The sequence below is a fragment of the Oryzias latipes genome, chromosome 22 (genome assembly GCF_002234675.1).
Source record: "Oryzias latipes chromosome 22, ASM223467v1".
Taxonomy (NCBI): Eukaryota; Metazoa; Chordata; class Actinopteri; order Beloniformes; family Adrianichthyidae; genus Oryzias; species Oryzias latipes.
In genome coordinates this window covers 19,805,620-19,824,935 of record NC_019880.2, presented here as the reverse complement: position 1 = coordinate 19,824,935, position 19,316 = coordinate 19,805,620, and the positions used below count along the sequence as shown (strand labels likewise).

The following is a 19,316-nucleotide window of genomic DNA, read 5'->3' as shown; positions in this document are numbered from 1 at the left end:
TGTTTCGTGTTATTTCTTTGGGATGAAAATTGACAAAAATAAATATTTTTAAAATTTTTAAATGTAAAACAAAAGGTGTAGATTCATATTTCCCTTTTTATTTAATTGTGCACTTTTATTCTGAAAAACAAATCCGTTCATGTTGCTTTCAAAATCAGCAAGGACAATAGAATGTTTTTATGTCAACATGAGAAATACTTAATATTGGAAAAATAAATATACCAAAAACAACACAATTCCTATTTAATTCAATGTTATAGCAATATAATTAAATATATTACTTGAATATCAAATAAATAGTTAACATAGAATTAGTATTTATCAGGATACTTTAATGCACCACTGACAAAACTGTGCACCATTGATGACGGAGAAATGTGCGACACATGATTTCCTTGGGTTTTGATAGAAATGAGGATCGAGTTTCTTTTTGTTTTCTCTTCTTTTTTCCGTTGAACTCATGAGAACACAACCAGTGACCTTTACTTCTCTATATTATCGCAATGTTTACTGTATTTAGCACAGTAACTTTACGAGAGGAGGGAAGGTGATCAGCTTCAAGTATCTTGTCATTACGTTTTTCGTATAATTTATAAAGTTAGCAGACTGTGGCAACTTGGTTCTGTAAGTGTAATCAAAACGATCCAAAAGTAAATTTGATTAGTAAGCCTTTACATGCATCGATTAAACCTCACAAGAAGGAGGATACTAACTAACATGGGTTCAACTTTTACATTAAAGGCCAAAACAAGTTTGCGCACAAGTTTCTTGACTTTATGGAAATCAGCAGAGTCGCTGTCCTCTGCACGCTCTCTGTGTATAAGGGACACCAAGTCGATCCTAAATGGTAAACAAACAGACAAAAGGGAGAGTCGAAACACAGAGGGACAAACTGCAACAAAAAACAGCAGACAAGGAAGAGCTGATCTATGCAATGATGATGTGGATAAAAATGGTACGAGGTCCACCCTTTGGCAGAGATCTCACCTTCCCAAGTCTGTATTTGCTGCGGGGACAGCCAAGAGGATGGCAGGATTGTTAAAGAAGAAGGCATCTCCAGATTATAACGAAAAAGAACCTCAAGACATGAAGGGCAAAGGTACAAAAAAATCATTTTCAGTTTATAGTTTTTATCACCATTGATGATATTCATGTATATAAATTAATTTTATGATAAAAAAAAACTCTTATAACTTAAAATTCTCATTTTTTTCTTAATTAGATCAATGGGACTTTAGAGGAGTTTGGTGATTTTCTTGCATATTAAGAATATTCCAGTGACCCTTTGGAACTACAGCCATGGCCAAAAACGCTGAGAATGACACAAAGTTTGCAGCTAAACTGCTTTTAGATCTTTGTTTTAGTTGTTTCTGAAATATAATTACAAGCACTTCATACGTTTCAAAGGTTTTTAGCGACAATTACATGACATTTATGCAAAGAGTCAGTATTTGCAGTGTTGGCCCTTCATTTTCAGGACCTCTGCAATTCGGCTGGGTGTGCTGTCAATCAACTTCTGGGACAAATCCTGACTGACAGCAAATCATTCTTTCTTAATCACTTCTTGGAGTTTGTCAGAATTAGTGGGGTTTTGTTTGTCCACCTGCCTCTTGAGGATTGACCACAAGTTCTCAGTGGAATTCAGATCTGGGGAGTTTCCAGGCCATTAGCCCAAATGTTCAATGTTTTGATCCCTGAGCCACTTGGTTATCATGTTTGCCTTATGCTCCATTGTGCTGGAAAATGCATTGTCTGTCACCAAACTGTTGATGGATTGTTGGAGGGTGTTTTGGTAGCATTCTTTATTCATGGCTGTGTTTTTGGGCAAAATTGTGAGTGAGCCCACACCCTTGGATGATAAGCAACTTCACACATGATTGGTCCAGGATGCTTTACTCTTTGCATGATGGTAGTGCTCACATTTTCTTCTTTTGTCCAGAGGCCCCAAACAATCGGAAAGAGGCTTCATCGGAGATTATGACTTTGCCTCAGTCCTCAGTAGTCCATTCGCCATACTTTTTGCAGAAGATCAATCTGTCCCTGATGTTGTTTTTTGGAGAGAAGTGGCTTCTTTGCTGCCCTTATTGACACCAGGCCATCTTCCAAAAGTCTTCGCCGTACTGTATGCGCACATTTATGTGCTCACACTGGCCTGCAGCCATCCATGAGCCAGCTCTGCACTGGTGGCACTCTGATCCCGCAGCTGAATCCTCTTTAGGAGACGATCCTGGCACTTGCTGGACTTTCTTGGACGCTCTTCTTAACAAGAATGGAACCTCTTTTCTTGAAGTTGTTGATTATCCTATAAATTGTTGATTTAGGCGCAATCTTAGTAGTCCTTGCCTGTGAAGCCATTTTTATGCAACGTGATGATGGCTGCACGCGTTTCTTTGCAGGTCACCATGGTTACCAATAGAAGAACAATGATTTCAACATCACCCTCCTTTTAACATGTCAAGTCTGCCATTCTAACCCAATCAGGTCCTTTATTGACAGCAATGAAATGCAGTGGAATTTTTTTCTTTCGGGATTAAGTTAATTTTCATGGCAAAGAAAGTCTATGCAATTCATCTGATTACTCTTCATGACATTCTGGAGTAAATGCAAATTTCTATTATGAAAACTTAAGCAGAAACTTTTCCAATTTCCAATATTGATGTAATTCTCTAAACTTTTGGCCACGACTGTACATGGTTCCTTTGCAGGAAAGATGGAGCCCCCTGACCGGCCGCTTCCTCCAGACGAATGGAGGAAACTGAAAGAGTCTTTTGGAAAACCACAGCGCTTTGATGTTCAGATGATGACCTCAATGTTCATCTCAGAGTCAGAGCTGGATGTTGCAAAGTAAGAGGAGCATACTCAAACTTGTAACTATTACCATAAAAAGGGGAGTTCATTTTTAGGTGCAAACATTTGTCTACAACTTTCTTGCAGCCTAACTAAAAACGAGTAATGGGGAATTTACCTTTGCAGGTCGCTGCTCACGTTTGTAGCCATGGAAACAGGCACACTGTCTTATGAGCTGCTACTTCGGTATCTAACGCTGTGTGTGAGTGGCGGTCATGATGAGGAGGTATTTGACGTCTATGACATCATGCGGGAAATTTTCCCCTCACTGGACACTGGAGCCACCACTCTTTTTATCAAGTCCTTCAGTCGGACAGATCGATGGAAGGAGGCTATGAACCTCCTGGATGAAATCAAAAAGGTACACAATTACCTGTTACCTCACAATACATGTTTGGTTTTCCTTTTTTGTAGTTCTTATATTTTGCCCCAGTTATCAATTGCAACCATAGTAAAATGTTCTACGTCCTCTAGTAAATTGTTTTTTTGCTCTTCCTGCTAGGTTTTCACCCCGTCCCCACGTAACTATGGCGATGTCATTTCAGCAGCAATGTTGCATGGTGACACGAATACGGCTTGGGCTCTCTATGATGAATTACTTGAAAAGGGGCTGAGCCCACACCCCGAGACCTGGTGTGTTCTTTTTACTAGAGCAGAAATGACTGAGGGGGCCGCACATGAGGCTGAACATCATCAGAGGCTGCTGGGAATTCTGCTCTACATGAGAAACAACCAGATCTATCCAAACAAAATGGTGGCCAATGCGATCAAGACGTGGTTTGAGAGGTATGTCTGTAGATAAAACGTGTAAATCCAGGTCAACAGCACATCAAAACAATTTATGGCCAGGAAAACCCTGGAAAAACTAATCAAAAAAGTATTATTATTTTTTTTTTTTTGCAACAAATGTTGAAGCCTCCATTTATCTGAACTTCACCCCTCTTTGTTCATGTCTCTTCATTCTCTTCTTCCTGTTTCCAGCCTCTCAAGTCAAAAGTGGACAGGAAGCTGGACCAGCCCAAGATCCAAGTAATGACATCATCTACCATATTTGAAGAACCCAGCTTGTGATAGTTTTTGTTGTTTATTTTTGTATAAATGTTGACATGTGTGTTTAAGGGGACTGTGCGGGTGTTGTGGATCAGAACTGGAGTCCATCCAACTTACTGCTGAGGAGTATCAAGAGCTGAAAGAAAAAGTGATAGCAGATGTCATTCAAGGACGCGATGTTTTTAAAAAGACCACTCCAGAGGTACAGTCGTACAGACACACGCTCTAAATGTCATCCAAGAACGTAATAGAAGATAATTATTACTTTAAAAAGCATGCTTAAACATTCCAATAAAAAAACACCTTTGTATTTGTACATTTTTATTAAGTAATAATAATAACAGATTGGATTTTTCTGCGCTTTTCCTGACGCCCAAAGCGCTTACATTGTGTGTCCATTATTCATTCACTCCTCATTCATACTTGGTAAGCTGTAACCACAGCTGGCCTGGGGCGCCGACAGCCCCTCTGACCATCACCGGGACATACGTATGCATACACACACCAGTGGAGCCACACTGGAGGCAGGAGGGTGGGGTGTCTTCCCCAAGGACGCAACGGCAGTTGACTGGGGGGTATGGGGATTGAACCACCACCTTTCGACCATTGACAGATCTGCTCAACCACCTGAGCCATTGCCGCTGGGTGTAATATTTTGGTTTCATATATTTCGACCCACTGTTGATTTTCCACGTAAAAATGATACAAACGGAACATTATTAGAACGTTCTACCCCACTGTATGGTCACGTTTTTGGAAATTTTCAAAGTGTTTCCACACATTGGTCTTTAATGATGGCTTGATCATTTTTTGCTTCCATCACGTGTTTTTTCCGCTGCAATGACACTTGGTCGATTTTTACGTTATAATAAAATAAACCTACCGTGCCTCAATCCTACTGATATTTTCCAAGATTGGTATAAATTATTTATTTTATTATAAAAAAATTTTTTATGATGGTTTAGGTCAATTTGAGTAACAACTTGCCTCAGACAGATCCATCCGGTTGGATCGTAGGAATAAAAATTAATTAATCGATTAAGTTTATTTATTGTTACAACCCTATCATTAAGGTATTTCTTTTTGTTATTGAGGTTACCCACATTTTCCCATTAAAAAAGCGGAAGGAAAAAAGAGTTAGTTAAATTATACACTTGTTCAATTATATAATAATAAATAATATGTGATTAAAAATTTACTTCATGTGTACTTAAATGAAACTTATGGTATTTCAATAATCTGAGAGGTTTTTTCTTCCTTTAAAACACATTGACTCTGAACTCTTTTTCTGCTTGTTCTTTGATCTGCATGTTGCTTGTGATAAACGTAGGTAGTAGGTAATGAAGTAAAAGTAAATAGCTTAAAAAAAGCAGTGCAATAATTGGAGCATTACGTTAGTATAAAAGTAGGGGATATTTCAAGAACCTCCTCATTAAATACATCTCTAGAAACTGTTCTTTATAGAACAGTACTTTTTCATTTACTGTTTTATAGTTAATTTTAACGTCAGTGTTTCTGCAAGTGATGGGACAGACTGGGCTTGTTGCCTAGCGATGTGCTAGATGGCATCATTCATGCTCATCCAGCATCAATGGTAAAGCTTATGTATTGTAGACAGTGGGGTTGCTTTTTATAGAGTCTCCCATTTTCTGTGAATGTCAAATTCATGTACCGGCACACTCATTTTTGTAGAGATTTTATAGAAATAGCTCACATACAAGTTTAGAATTTTTTCTCCAACAAAATACTTTTTTAGCCTTAGTTGTTGTGAAGTTCTTTTTTTTAAAGTTTTCTAAATGTCTGAATTATTCTAGTCTGTAGTAACACTTTTAGCTGCTATTAACCTATATAAGGTAGTTGGAAATTAACTATAAACATTCAAAGCATGTTTTTTATCTTGTAGTAAACAATTTTTTTGAAAATTTAAACACATGTAGTAAATGTTCCTTTGAGAACAAACAATAGTGCATGTTCATTTGTTTTTTACACAAAAATAAAGTGTAATTTATAGTAAAATTGAGGATCTTTAAGTGGAGCTTGGTATTTCTTTTTTGCGGATAGTTTTATTTTTTATTTTGATCAGCTGAAGAAGGATATGGACCTATATCTAATGTCTGCAGACATGACATCGAAGAGAACTATAAACTTTGTTTTAAACCGAGAAGAACGGCTGTTAATCAGCAAAAGGAGAAGAAATACCAGCCTTGGTCTTTCGACAAATATGGACCCTTTTTTACATTTATTTTACTTCATAGCATTACTTTATCATAAAAAAGAAAGAAATATATAAATAAATAAAAATATAAAAAAATAATAAAACAAATGATTAATCAATTATTGAAAATTGTCAAATTGATTCACTTTTAATTATATTACTTGTTTAAAAAAAATTTGATAAGCTGATTCATGAATTTTTCCTAATGAAACATAATTTTTTACATATTAACTTTTGATACTTGACCAAATTTTTCTATGAGAATTCCTGAAACAGTGTTTTGTCTATTTTACTGATATAGTATTATTTTTTAATCATATCAATGACTTTTATAAGTAACATAATCTGCATATATTTTGGATACTTCATTGCCATGTTGATTTTTAAAAGTTATTTTTTACAAAATAAGTTAAGTTATTCCTCTTTGTCATATGCTTTCTAGGAACCGGATATTGATAAATCATGTAATAAAATGGTTACGGTAGAACAGGGGTGGGATTATATAAATTCGTTTCCTTCCACTCCCTTTTAAGCAATACTTAATTTTATGTCTAATTATCCTAAGTTTGATTAGTTATTGTATGAATGTATAACTGACGATTGGATTGTTTTTTGTGCATTATTCCTATTTGATTGCTTGAAATAAACCATTTCAAATCAAATCAAATCAAATTTTAATGGAATTGATAAGATAAGAGCCAGAAATTAAATGAGGTCTGCATTTGCTTAACTCTTTTGTGTACGGAAATATATTTGTTAACCATAACCTTTTTTAGGGAAGAACCGAAATAAAACTGGGCTTTGTGGGCTGAGATTATTTTTTTCTGCAAACTGTTAGTCTCTACCACGCAATACGAAAATAACTATAAGGTTTGCATGCTTTTAAATAAGCAATGCAAGCTGAAGCCATCGTGGCCAGAATTACAAACTCTGTACTTACAGTATTTGCATAGAAATAACTTGAACATAATGTTCCTTGTTTGATCTCAATCCCTCTGTCTATTAACAACACTAAATATTTTGCCACATAATAGATTATTGCCACTTCTGTATATAAAGTGGTTCCTGTGCATGCATGTGAGCTCGGTCTGTGTGTCAAGCCAAGCTTTGCATCATATTTGATCTTTAAATCTAAGTTTCAGTAAGCTTTAAATGAAATTTATAAACAGTAAATTATTACCAAAGCATGATCTGGTAGCAGACCAGATCACCTTTAGTATAAAAATCAAGCGTTGGCATGTGTTTCGTGATGTTTCAGTTTTAGGAGGAGTTTGTGGTTGGAATATTTGGTACATTAAGGGGATTTCCAGCATGTGAAACTGGACCACAGCTACCTCCTACCATACAGACAGAGGAAGAATTTGCTATTAAGCAGCTCATAAAGGCAAAAACGCTGAAACAATGGATGATAGATGGTGATGGAGGAACAGAGAACTGTATTAAAACAAGAGGTACTGAATACACCTATCACAAAGGATGTTTTTTTTGAAGCGCTTGAAAGTCCCACTCCAATTCTCTTTTGATTTTAATTGTGATTTTGTCCTTTTTAGGCAAAATTAAGAAAACCTGTGTCGGATTTTTGGGCATAGTTTCTGCAAAGCGGCAGTGGTTTGTCAAAAATTCAACTCTGAGTTGCGGTGGGACCATTGGCGTGGAGTAAGCCTGCGCTGATTTCTCATCATCCCTGGCTCTCCTGCTAGCTTACAGCCCTTCAAAACCCCAATCTAAAATTAGCTTTGCAACACAAATGGCATGCAATATTGGTTATATCCAGTGGTACAGTTTGGACCCTGTTCAGAAGAGGAAAATGAAGACATAGATGTGTCTGCAAGTGGATGCTTTGGAATGGAGAGGAGCAGGGAGCTTGTGGCCCACCGATGTAGTTTGTACTATACAATTACAATCTTTTTCAAATGGCATTTTTCGTCTGCTCTTGATTTACCACAATTTAATTAACTAAGAAATGAAATTTTAATCTTAGCTTCTTAGGGGAGAGGATGATGACATTGGTGCAATGTACATCATTGTGTGTGTCAAAATGTAAAGTCAAGGTGCCTTTCACCTTATTTGTTTAATTCTTTCACTGTAGCTGTAATAGATTACTTAAAAAAAAGAAATGCAGAATGATGTCTGTGCCGCCCTCTGTGAATATAATGCCCTGGGCGACCGCCCATGTGCCCCATATCAAAAACCGCCACTGCCTGGATTATACTGTATATTACGGTACTTTGCAAATTAGTAACATATGGCATAAGGGGATTAAAATGGATGATATAATAAGATCATACCTGCAAAAAATATTATTAAAAAATGAGGATAAACTTAATAGACAGATGAAGTCACTTGCCAGAGTGGCAGAACATTTCAAGAGAGAAGATTTAAGTCCAGATGCCGCGACTCAATGTCAAGCTAACCGCATGTGTATAAATGAGAACCTTCACTGACATAAACTTAACTTAATAAGAGGTTGGAAATACCTTTTTTTGGGAAATTATTTTGCAGCATGAATTTTCTCAGTGGATCTATTGTGTGTTTTCAGTAATGGTGTGCTTTAGGGGCTCTGCAAGCTTCTGTATCCACGTGCTGATGTGTAGCAGTCACAACATTACAGATGCACTGCGAGCTGTTTCATATATCAGCTCTGGAAAGTCCCTGGATAATTACCCTGGACTTTCTTCTCATTTCCTTCTTCCTTCTTCTTTTTCCTCCTTAGATCTCTTCTTCCTCCAATAATGTAACTTCTACTCTTTTAAATCCTTAAAAGTCATACTTCTTTTTCACTTATGAAGTTACCAAAGAGATGCTTTGTATTTCTGCTTGTGTTTTCTGTATTTTTCCATCATACACGTAGTGTAGCAGCTGTTTTAAAGTGGTTTTAGTTTTGTTTGGAGTAAAAATGCTCCTATTGTTGCATTTTTACCAAACAGATTTTGATTTTATAGCAACCCAAGTCCTCTCACAGTCACGTTTGAAGTCCCGGGGAATTCACAGCGGCTTATTTTTGTATCACTGTTACCTGAAAGTGAAAGCACTAAACGTTTGATTTTGTGCTGGAACCGTGTCTGAACTTCAGTGCACCTTTCCTGGTATGATACAGAGCTGTCTCAATAGACGTGCATCTTCTCCTCCCAGGTTATAGAAAGGAGGCTTTCCTCATTTCCCAAGGTGCAAAAGAAAACTTTGAAGTAAATGGTGCAGCCATTCGTTGCATTTTTATAATGTGCAGTTATGAAGCTGCAGAATAGCTGGATCTTAGATTAGTGAAAAACGACAGTTAAAGGAAGTTTGATGTAAAATGCAGTCAAGTTATAAAGCAATAACTAACATGTTCTTTCAATGTAAATCAAGTTAATAGTTTTTTGTCATGTTTCAAAAAATAGAAAAATATTGTTATTATGCTCGTTCTGCCTCTGGCTATTTGTCTCTCTCCCAAGAAGGAAATTCTGTCTACAGTGTTTTTTTTTACACCGGTACTCATTTGACTACACAGAGAGAACCAGTCTACCATCAGACAAGTGAGCTTAAAGATATAGTTCAAATAGACTTTGCACTGTGGGCAGAAACAAACTCCTGATGCTGTTTTTCTCCACACGTTTCCATAGTCAGTCAGGGAAATGTTCAGCCTCTGTTGCTAATATTTTCTATTAGTATTGACCAAGATTTCTATGATCACAAAATTGTGCAACTCATTTCTTTTTGTGTGTCTGGTCAGGAGTTGGAGCATTTCAAGGAGTTTGTGAGGAGGAAGCCGCCATTTGACGTGGTCGTAGACGGACTAAACGTGGCTAACGTGAACAGGGACAAAACCAAGCTTTCACACACGGTGAGAATTTTCAGAGGAGCTCGCTGTTCTTTTTTTTTTTGGAGCTATTGCCCTATTTGAGCTCATTCGGCACACATTTTTGTATTAAATTCAAATTCTAATTAATTTTATTTCTAAAGAACCTTTCAGGAAAAAATAAACAGCTCAATGTGCTGCACATAAAAACAAACAAGAACAACAGTTCCCACACATGCAATAAAATAATAGTATAAGTCCCTCATAATAAAATACACAAAAACAAGAAATTTTTGTAGAGTGTAATCTTTTAATGTGAAGACTTCTTCTTCCCTAAGCTGAAAACCAGTTTTACCACCAAGAACTCTACAAATCAGTAGTGACTCCACCTCCAAACTGAAGTGAAATCAGTTTACTTCCTTGTTCAATAAACTATACAAGACATGAACGATTTTTATGAGTCAGTCAGTTTAAGCATCATCCCACGTAGTCGGGAGAAATGAAGCAATGTGTTCAAGGTTCAGTACATTTCCAAAGGTAGATATTTAAGTGATTTGTTTGCCACATATGCAAAAAACATTAAAACATAATATTTTGTTTGCACTCATAGTGAGGTAATTTTTGCAGCCACATCATTCCAGACCTGTTCTAGTGGTGTTTTAATATTTGTCTAAAGATGACTTTGTCCTTCATTGAGCTTGTGGATTTGTGTTGCTATTTCCTCAAAGTGATTGTAAATGAAATTGTATGTGTGTTCCAGTTGTTGGCTGTCGTGTCAGAGCTCAAGCATCAGGGTCTGACCATTTTAGTGCTGGGCAGGAAGCACATGCTGCGCCCCTCCATATCATGGGACCGAAAGAACATGAGCCTCATCCAGCAAAAAGCTCATTGCTTCTTTACCGATAACATGTAAGAGCTAAAGTGTGGCAATTGAAAACAATTACTTACTTTAAAAGAATCCTCATCCTGAAAAAATATGATTTGGTCAAAGAACTGCAGATGAATTCACTTCTAAGACTCAGAATAATTATTTCTAATAACCTGACTTTATATCTGTGTTTGCATGTGGAAGTTCTGAGGATGACCCCTTCCTGCTGTACGCCACTTTGCATTCTGGGTACCACTGTCGGTTTGTGAGTAGGGACCTGATGAGAGACCACAAGGCTTGCTTGCCAGATGGAGCCACCCGACGCCTGTTCTTCAAGTGGCAAAGGGGCCATCAACTGGTGCTGGACGGGTTTGTTGCAGCAGGCAACAGGGTCAAGTTTCAGGTGAGTAGAGAGAAGCTGGGGGATTATTTTTGGATGTCACGCTGACTTTTCATTGTGTTTACAGAGTATTCCCAGCTACGATACCATTGTCCAAACTACAAGTGACTCGTGGCACATTCCCTATGACGACACAGAGGACAGGAGTACTTATGAAGTGCCACAGAGATGGTTGTGTCTCACAAAAAAGCCCTGAAGTTTTGTTGTTAAATTTTTGAAAATCAAAAATGTCTTGTATTTATACAATTACATTAAATAAATATGAAACCCTGTTTGTTTTTTTGTATCCGGGTAAACTTTCTCCAAGTTCTTAGGAAAACAGAAAGAAAAGGAAAGAAACTACAAATTTAAAGCAGAAGTAGATCCTCTACCAATCACTTCCAGTGCAAATGCTTTCCATAGTTTACTTTTTTTTTTTTATCTCAGTTTAGTTTTTGTTTCTTTTTCTCTTTTACCAACTTTTTGCTTTACTCATCATGTCTCAGGGCTCCAATGCGGTGTTTGACCGTCACATCAGAATTTTCTCCCCGGAGGAACCCCCATGAACGCATATATATACCAGCTCTTAGACCAGCTAATTCAGGATTGACAAAGCCTCTTGGATAAGAGGCGAAACGTCTTCTAACTTTAAAAACCAAGTCCAGATGACATCCCCTAAACCTACTACAATCCTCGGAGGGAAGACTATATCAAGTCAGTGGGAGACGAAAAGAAAGAACTTAGTTCAGTCATCCTGCTCAGTCATCACAGCAGCATCAGCCAGCATCTTCTAGCTTCCATGAGTCAGTTATATTGCAGACACGTTTAAAACTCCATCAGGTTTTCTTCCAGAATGGTCCTGTATTTGGCTCCATGCATCTTCCCATCAATTCTAGCCATCCTCCCTGTCCCTGTTGAAGAAAAGGAGGCCCAAACCATGATGCTGCCACCACCACGTTTGACAGTGGGGCTGGTGTGTTCAGGTTAATGAGCTGTGTTGCTTTTACGCCAAACATAATGTTTTGCATTATTGCCGAAAAGTTTTGGTTTCATCTGACCAGAGCACCTTTTCCACATATCATATCAAATGTGCATTAGAGCTGGCCCGCGGAATATGCTGTACCACTAATACTACAAATCCCACAATGCTTTGCCAGTATGTAAGGCTAGGATGTTGGCATGCAGTAAAAACCGGCAGGCGCTTCTTTTTTCTGTTGACAGTCATTGACAGCCATGCTTCAGTCACATCGGACAAATTAATATCACCCTCCACAAAAATGGCCAAACAAAAGATGGACAACAGGAGCAGGACAGGTGGAAGGCAGATTACCTGTTTGCGTAAATAAAGGACAGACCTGTTTGTCTTGTGTGTGGAGCCAACGTGGTGGTAATGAAATAATATAACATAAGAAGACACTATATGAAAAGGCTAAACATTAAATATCAGTTGCATTTAATTTTTCAATAAATATTGGGTTTGGCCCGTGACTTTACTTACATACACTGCTTAGTTTTGGCCCACTTGGACTTTGAGTTTGATACCCATGTTCTACTGCATTCTAAGAAGATGAATGAATGAATGAATTTCAAAACGGGAATAACCAGATCAGGAAGCTGCTGGTTCAAATGTCATGTCCACTTAATTTTCTTGTAAACAAGATATTCTCTATGTAAATGATCCTAAGGGGAATTTTAAATACTCGTTCAAGGTGGAAGCATTTAGATGGGATCACACTGTGGGAGTTTTTAGCTAGACAACCAAATAGGCACTTTGAGGTGCACTTACTGTGATAGGATGAGAAATTGAAAATTTATTTATATTATACTTATATATATTATATATTATAATATATATATATATATATATATATATATATATATATATATATATATATATATATATATATATATATATATATATGTATATATATATATATATATATATTTAGTAATAGGTAAATGTTTATCTCTATAGCACCTCTCTCAGATTAAAAAATTAAAATAAAATTACAACAGCCATCATACACATCACAGACTAAACAAAGTAAAAGATATTAAAACATAACAAAATACATAATTAGATAAACTATAAGCTCTCCTGAATGAAAATCTCTTGACCTGAATTTTTTTTTTCTGTTTTTACTTGCCCTGTCCAACAGCTGACAGCTGAAGGCCTCTTGTGATGGACATATTTTACTTTTACAACAGGGGTTATTGATCTTCAGGCAAACCAGAGATATGTCTGAATAAACCCCTTTTGTAATCAAGGCCAAACTTTATTCATTTTAATGTGTGATGTGATCCCTGGCTGTTGGCCTTGCCAGAAAGCTCAGGGATCCCTCTCCCTGCTTGGAGAGAGGGCTGCCGGACCCAGGAAGCTAGCACCCAGAGAACACGGCCACCTTTGCATAGGGCCCAGTACCCCCTACCAGGGATGGGGTAGGGGACAGATGGTCCGAAGTCCCACCTTCCTTGCAAAATGCATGTGTGTGTGTGTTTGTGTGCATGTATGTGTGTTTGTATAGAAGTGTATATTTTGAGGGGTAAAGGGTGTGTGTACTAAGGGGATGCAGTTAAAATTGGCGGGTAGGGCACTGAGGGGACATCTCCTGATTACTCACTGTGATGTCCCATCCCTCTCCCCACCAAGGGGCCCTAAATGTCTACGGTGCAGTTAAAATTTGCGGGTAGGGCGCTTAAAGGACATCTGCTACTTGCTGGCAGTGATGTCCAAGCACCCGCCCTACCAAGGGCCCTAAAATGTCTGAGGTGCAAATAAAACCGAGAGGGGGGATCTGTTCCATACGGCAACCATGGGAGGGGGACCACTGCCAAGTACCTCCTTCCCCCAAGGTGCATTGCAGGCCCACCTCTGCCCTGTTCTCCTCCTGACTCTTCGATTCGGCGCGGTCTGGCCTTAGCCACCATCAGCGAGTGGGTTCTGGGGTCTCTTCATTTGGTCTGAGGTCATCACAAACATACAAAATGTCTCCGGCCCACAGCCCAACCGCCAAAGACTACTGATTACTCATGCGTCACTAATAAATCTTTCAAAGACACTTTCAAGATCTCTCCTCATTGAAGTCACAGCTGACATTAAGTGTTGAAGGTTGCAGACCCCTGGTTTAGGGGGTCCACATTGACCCCTTGGCACTAAGCCCAACTGTTTTATCTGTTTGGTTTTATGAAAAGGACTGCTAGGAGCATCAGTACGGACTACTTTTAGCTTAACAGGACATTAGAAAAACGAGTTTACATGAGTGGTAAATAATTTACATTGCCAGGAATGGATTTACATTGCTTGTTAAGACCAGGTAGGTATGTGATCTAACAAGTATGAAAATGTGTTCCTTTACCTTAATTTGGTTTGGAATCTGACTGTGAGTCTAAACTGAAATGCCCTGTAGAACAGGGGTGGAACGGGCATGAGAGGTGGGGTTTCTTTGCTATGTTTTTGCTTTAAAAAAAAAAAGGAAACACATAAACAGTGCAAAACATTTCAAATCACAAATGTTTGAATTAACCCTTGTACTATCTCAGATGACCTCACCCTTACATTGACGTGTTCTCCCTACCGTGAGAAAGGTGGATAAAGGTGGAAAGATTTCATGTAATCCATGGACACCAGTGAAGATCACAAATCATTGAAGAAAAAAGGTTCAGCGCACTGTCTAGTTAAAATGCCTAGGATAGCACAAGGGTTACACCCTTAAGATCATGTAAAACAAAAAGCTAAGACATCTAAGTCTGCACTGTAACCATGTAACTCATGTAACTGTAACTCATGTTTGCAGTGGATCACACGCTACTTTTGTAGCTGTATTTATTTATAATGAGAATGCCATTTTTGATGTCCTTTCTTTGCTGTTATTTATTAATGTTTTTGCTGCCACAGATACGTGAATTTTCTCATCGTGGATAAATAAAGTCATCGAATCTAATCTAATCTAACCGTGTTGGGATTGCAGGATATTTATTTTAAACTCATACTTTCTTTCTGTTCTGCTGCTTGACTTAAATTTCCTTTTAACCAACTCAAATTACTGTATTCTGCTCAAGAGGTTGAAGTATTTTGTTCCTGGGAATTTTTGTGTCAGTCACGCCCTCTGGGAAAAAAACAAAAACATTTCCTTATGTAGAAAGTCCGCACACGCACACAAAAAATCCCAAAGCCTCTTATCTCAATTCTGCACACACACACACACACAAATATCTGGCAGAGGCATGCAAAACTCAATGGGCCAACAGTTCCTCCTTCATTCATCAGAACAGAGCTGCTTTTTTTCTCTTTTTATGGAAATAAACCACAATCTTTATGAATTGAAACTGTGACTGGAGCATTTTTATGAGGACTTTTTCTCGGCAAAGGGAAGCCACATGACCCATTTCCTGTAAAAATATAGATATAGATTTGTATTATCACGAACCTCTACTTATACCGGTGCTCCTCGGTTCTCAAGACCAGGGCTCTGAGTGCATGTCAAACCGAAGCCTTGCAGCTTCCACAAATGCAGTCAAAACAAACATTTTTGTTAAATATGAGTGTTTTAATTTAACTGGAGTTCACTCAAACTGTTCACTGTCTGACATATACAACCGCTTCAACTGTACATGTTCACAGCTTTCATAAAAAATACATCTTTGTATACACAGCATTTACAGTATCATACAACAGGGCTGTTACAGGTACAGCCGCTTGGGTTTTATTTTCTTTATGTCAATGACTTGCAGTGCCAGCAGTTCTCTCCTATAGCATTAGGTTTGATCCATCCAGCCTGACTCAGTAGCTGCTTGTCCCATTTCCGAAGAGGCGTCAACGCCACCAGCCTCGGCATTCTGGTCGCTGATCCTTCTGGAGCCGCACTGCAGAAATCCTACATGTAGTGCCATGTCTCTTTTGTTGCTGTCATCAATCGTTGCGGCTCGCGCCTCTATGACAACTTTGCTTCCGTTTCTTGCTAATGCCCGTTCAACTTGATGTCATCATACATAACCTGCAGATAAGAACGAAAAACAAAAAGTTAACAAGACACATCCAGACTCTTGTTTTTGTTTTTATTCACATCCGTCCGGCGCAGGTTTCAACGTACCCCCTCATCGAACTCCTCGTCTGAATCTTCCTCGCTGTTCTCAGAGTCGCTGTCGGGAAGTTCCCTCAGATCAGGATGGGTCAACGGGTGCAGCTCTTTTCTGATGTCGCAGTTGTCTAAGCCGTAGGTGAGGTGGTACGGGGTGTAGCCTCCAGAGGTCAGAAGGTTGGGGTCTGCCCCTTTTTTTAGCAGCAGTTTGACCAGGCAGAGGTTCTGCTGGTCTACAGCAAGATGCAGCGCACCACGACCATTGTGCTGCTCCTGCGTTACGCAAAAAAAATAGTTTATTTTATTGTGATTAAGTTTAATGTGTATCCCATACGAAAAAACAGATTTTTTTGTGGTTCTTACCCTCGTGTTTATGTCAGCCCCGAGATCCACCATTTTCTCAACCAGCAACAGGAAACCATAAATGGAAGCCAAGTGAAGACAGTTTTGACCTATGTGAAAAACACAGGAGAAGACGCTCAACGGCTGACAACAGACCAGCAGAAGCATCCACCAAGCATCATCCAATGTGCAAAATTGACAGCAAATTCTAAACTAGATGTCCAGGAAGCTCTGTCGCAATTTATGGAAGATATCTTTATACAGGAATGAGTTTGGCTCATCCGTCTTTCTGTTTGGAGCTGAAAGTTCTCCTTGCATTACATTAGAATGGACTTCAGTTTTTTTAGAAGGACATAGCAATACTACTTCTATAGACGACTAAAGAAAGCGGAACGCACTCAGCCACTCCAACTTCAATATTTTGTTGTGTAACCTGCTACTCTCTTTAAAGTTATGTTCTCAGGATCTCACCATTATAGTTCCAGGTCGCCATCGCCGTGTGTAGCTGCTCTGGGCGGCAGTTCTGTGTAATAGCACTGAAACAATGCAGGTTGCCGTGACGACAAGCAATGTGAAGAGGTGTGTCCCCATTGTTGTCCACCACTGTGATGTTACAGCCCGACACGATGAGGCCGTAACACACATCTGGCTGGTTAGTTATAACCGCTAGGTGGAGGGGAGTCTGAAAAGAGAAAAGAGACATTTTCGTAATGTTTATGAAAGAGCAAATGTGTTTGATCAAAAGTTTGATTTGATCAAAACTAATTATCTGTGAAAGTAAATACTGATGAGGGAGAAAAGGAAAAAAGAGGACTTTGTTGCACACCTGTCTCAGGTCATTCTGCGCATTGAGGAAGTCTGTGTTCTTTGTCATGTTAATCATTTTTTGGGTGAAATCTTTGGCTTCGTGGATGATAGCCAAGTGAAGCAGCCTGCAAGAACAAAAACAAGAGTACCCGTTACTTTTCCCATACTTACAATTATATTATTTGAGCTATTTTTCCTCAAACTACCTGCTAAAAAAATGTTTTTAATTGGGCAAAAGAGCAAGTTTGATACCAAGTATTGAAGAGGATTTTGCATTGTAATCCTTGAAATATGAACATATTATGATTAGTATAATTATTATTAATATAATAATAATTGATATACTAATCATAACCATCATACTCCTTCAAATAACTATTTCTTATCTCTATTTATTAACCCTTTTTTGAAATTATTATTAATTATTATTAATTAAATTACAGTTATGTAATACGCAAGTAAACTCCAGCACCTTAAGAACAATCCTTCGAGCACCGTTTGGATTGGTTTCACGCATGTGCAAACGTGGTTTAGATCAAAAAGGAGCAGTTTCATGGTTCACTGAAAGGTGTCCTATCTGCACTCTGAATTTATTACCAACTGCGCAGCTGCGCCTATAGGGCCTATTTTGCTGAGCAGAGGGACTGTGATTACACAATACGTAGCCTTTGTGGGTTTTTAATTATTCGTATTGGTTTATGAATTTTCCAAAGTACTGTTAGGGAACAGAGTTTGCTCGCAGCTTTAATTAACGCGTGTAGTTTTAATTTTAGGCGTTCTAGGCTTTCGTTTTTCCTCCCTTTTCTTGCCACACGGGCACGCGCAGTGGTCGGATTACTTGGCGGCGCGCCCGGGACTTTCCCAACCTGACTCGCGACCGTAAAAGATTGCTTCCCGATAATGGTCTTTTGTTGACGTTCACCAGCAGTTTCTGACCAGAGAAAGGCCCTTTTGTCGAGCCGGTAGCCCGTACTATATTTTCTCAACGGTTCAGTTGGGCCCCTTCAACCCATCTAGCTCATGAGTCCCCGCTGAGGCTAAACTAGGCCTCAGTTTCTGCACAGCGATTAGGGGTTCCCACCCAACCGGGAAAAAACGCATCAAGTTACATCCAAGATCCGAGCGGGGGCCTTCTGAAAGTCATAAATAGCTCAGTTCGTAATCCTGCAATGTTATCCTGGTTTAGACTTACGTGTCCCCTTCCTCCGTGATCTGTGTTTGCCATTCCTGCAGCGGCTCTCCGGTTACGGCGGCGGGCTGTTTGTGCTCACAGTCCAACTGGAGGCGATGGATCTCGGCCGCCACAGCCTGGTACTCCTCCTCTTTCAGCGAGTCTATGCCGCTGTCGAGGCGGTCCTCCGTCAGCTGAGACGACTTCACCTCCTTCGGATCTTCACTGTAATCCATTTGGTTTAACACAGTGTTCCGATGGAGGTCCATAATAGTCCTTGGTGTGTGCGTGCGCGCCGAGGTGCGATAGGTTGTGTTGTGGCAGTCTGTCAATGTTCTGTGAGGCAAAGAGAGGGGGCGGAGCCAAAATCTGGACTTGGGGATTTCCAGAAAACTGTCACCTAGAATAACACATCATACAGATTGCTGGCTCCAGAAGGGGATTTCTGTCGAGATATATATAAATATGGTGCTGGGTTTGTTATCGACAGCAAACTGCATTGGTTGGAGCCAAGTCCTGCACCAAAAAATGCCTTTTGTAAAGAATAAAAACTTCCCACAATGCAACTATTGTGCATTTGCATTGGTTTTATGAGCCAGTTGTTCTGGTAAAGTCTAAACCTGAGATATTTTAACTTTTAAGCAAGTTTCTCTTTTGGCATGACTACATCACATGCATGGAAAGTCCTAAAACAGCCCGTCCTTCTGAATCACAAAACAAAAGGAAGTGTTTCTCAGCAGATCCTCTGGCAGGCCTGCAGCAGTGGCAGACAGAGGGCTAC

General features: G+C 39.0%; 2 protein-coding genes across 2 annotated transcripts; one reads left to right on the top strand and one right to left on the bottom strand.

The window, feature by feature from the left end:
- The first annotated feature begins 361 nt into the window (after positions 1-361).
- On the top strand, positions 362-11,435 carry kiaa0391 (KIAA0391 ortholog). Its single transcript, XM_004082662.4, has 10 exons — positions 362-1,099; positions 2,706-2,844; positions 2,974-3,208; positions 3,350-3,633; positions 3,829-3,876; positions 3,967-4,099; positions 9,825-9,935; positions 10,651-10,799; positions 10,963-11,161; positions 11,226-11,435. The coding sequence occupies exons 1-10, from the start codon at positions 676-678 to the stop codon at positions 11,352-11,354; spliced, it is 1,851 nt and encodes a 616-aa protein (XP_004082710.1). The 5' UTR covers positions 362-675; the 3' UTR covers positions 11,355-11,435.
- Positions 11,436-15,663: 4,228 nt separating this feature from the next.
- On the bottom strand, positions 15,664-18,888 carry nfkbia (NFKB inhibitor alpha). Its single transcript, XM_004082661.4, has 6 exons — positions 18,557-18,888; positions 17,384-17,489; positions 17,029-17,239; positions 16,579-16,667; positions 16,228-16,488; positions 15,664-16,131 (listed from the first exon to the last, which is right to left on the bottom strand). Exons 1-6 carry the CDS (start codon positions 18,802-18,804, stop codon positions 16,096-16,098), a joined length of 951 nt encoding a protein of 316 aa, XP_004082709.1. The 5' UTR covers positions 18,805-18,888; the 3' UTR covers positions 15,664-16,095.
- Positions 18,889-19,316: the final 428 nt, after the last annotated feature.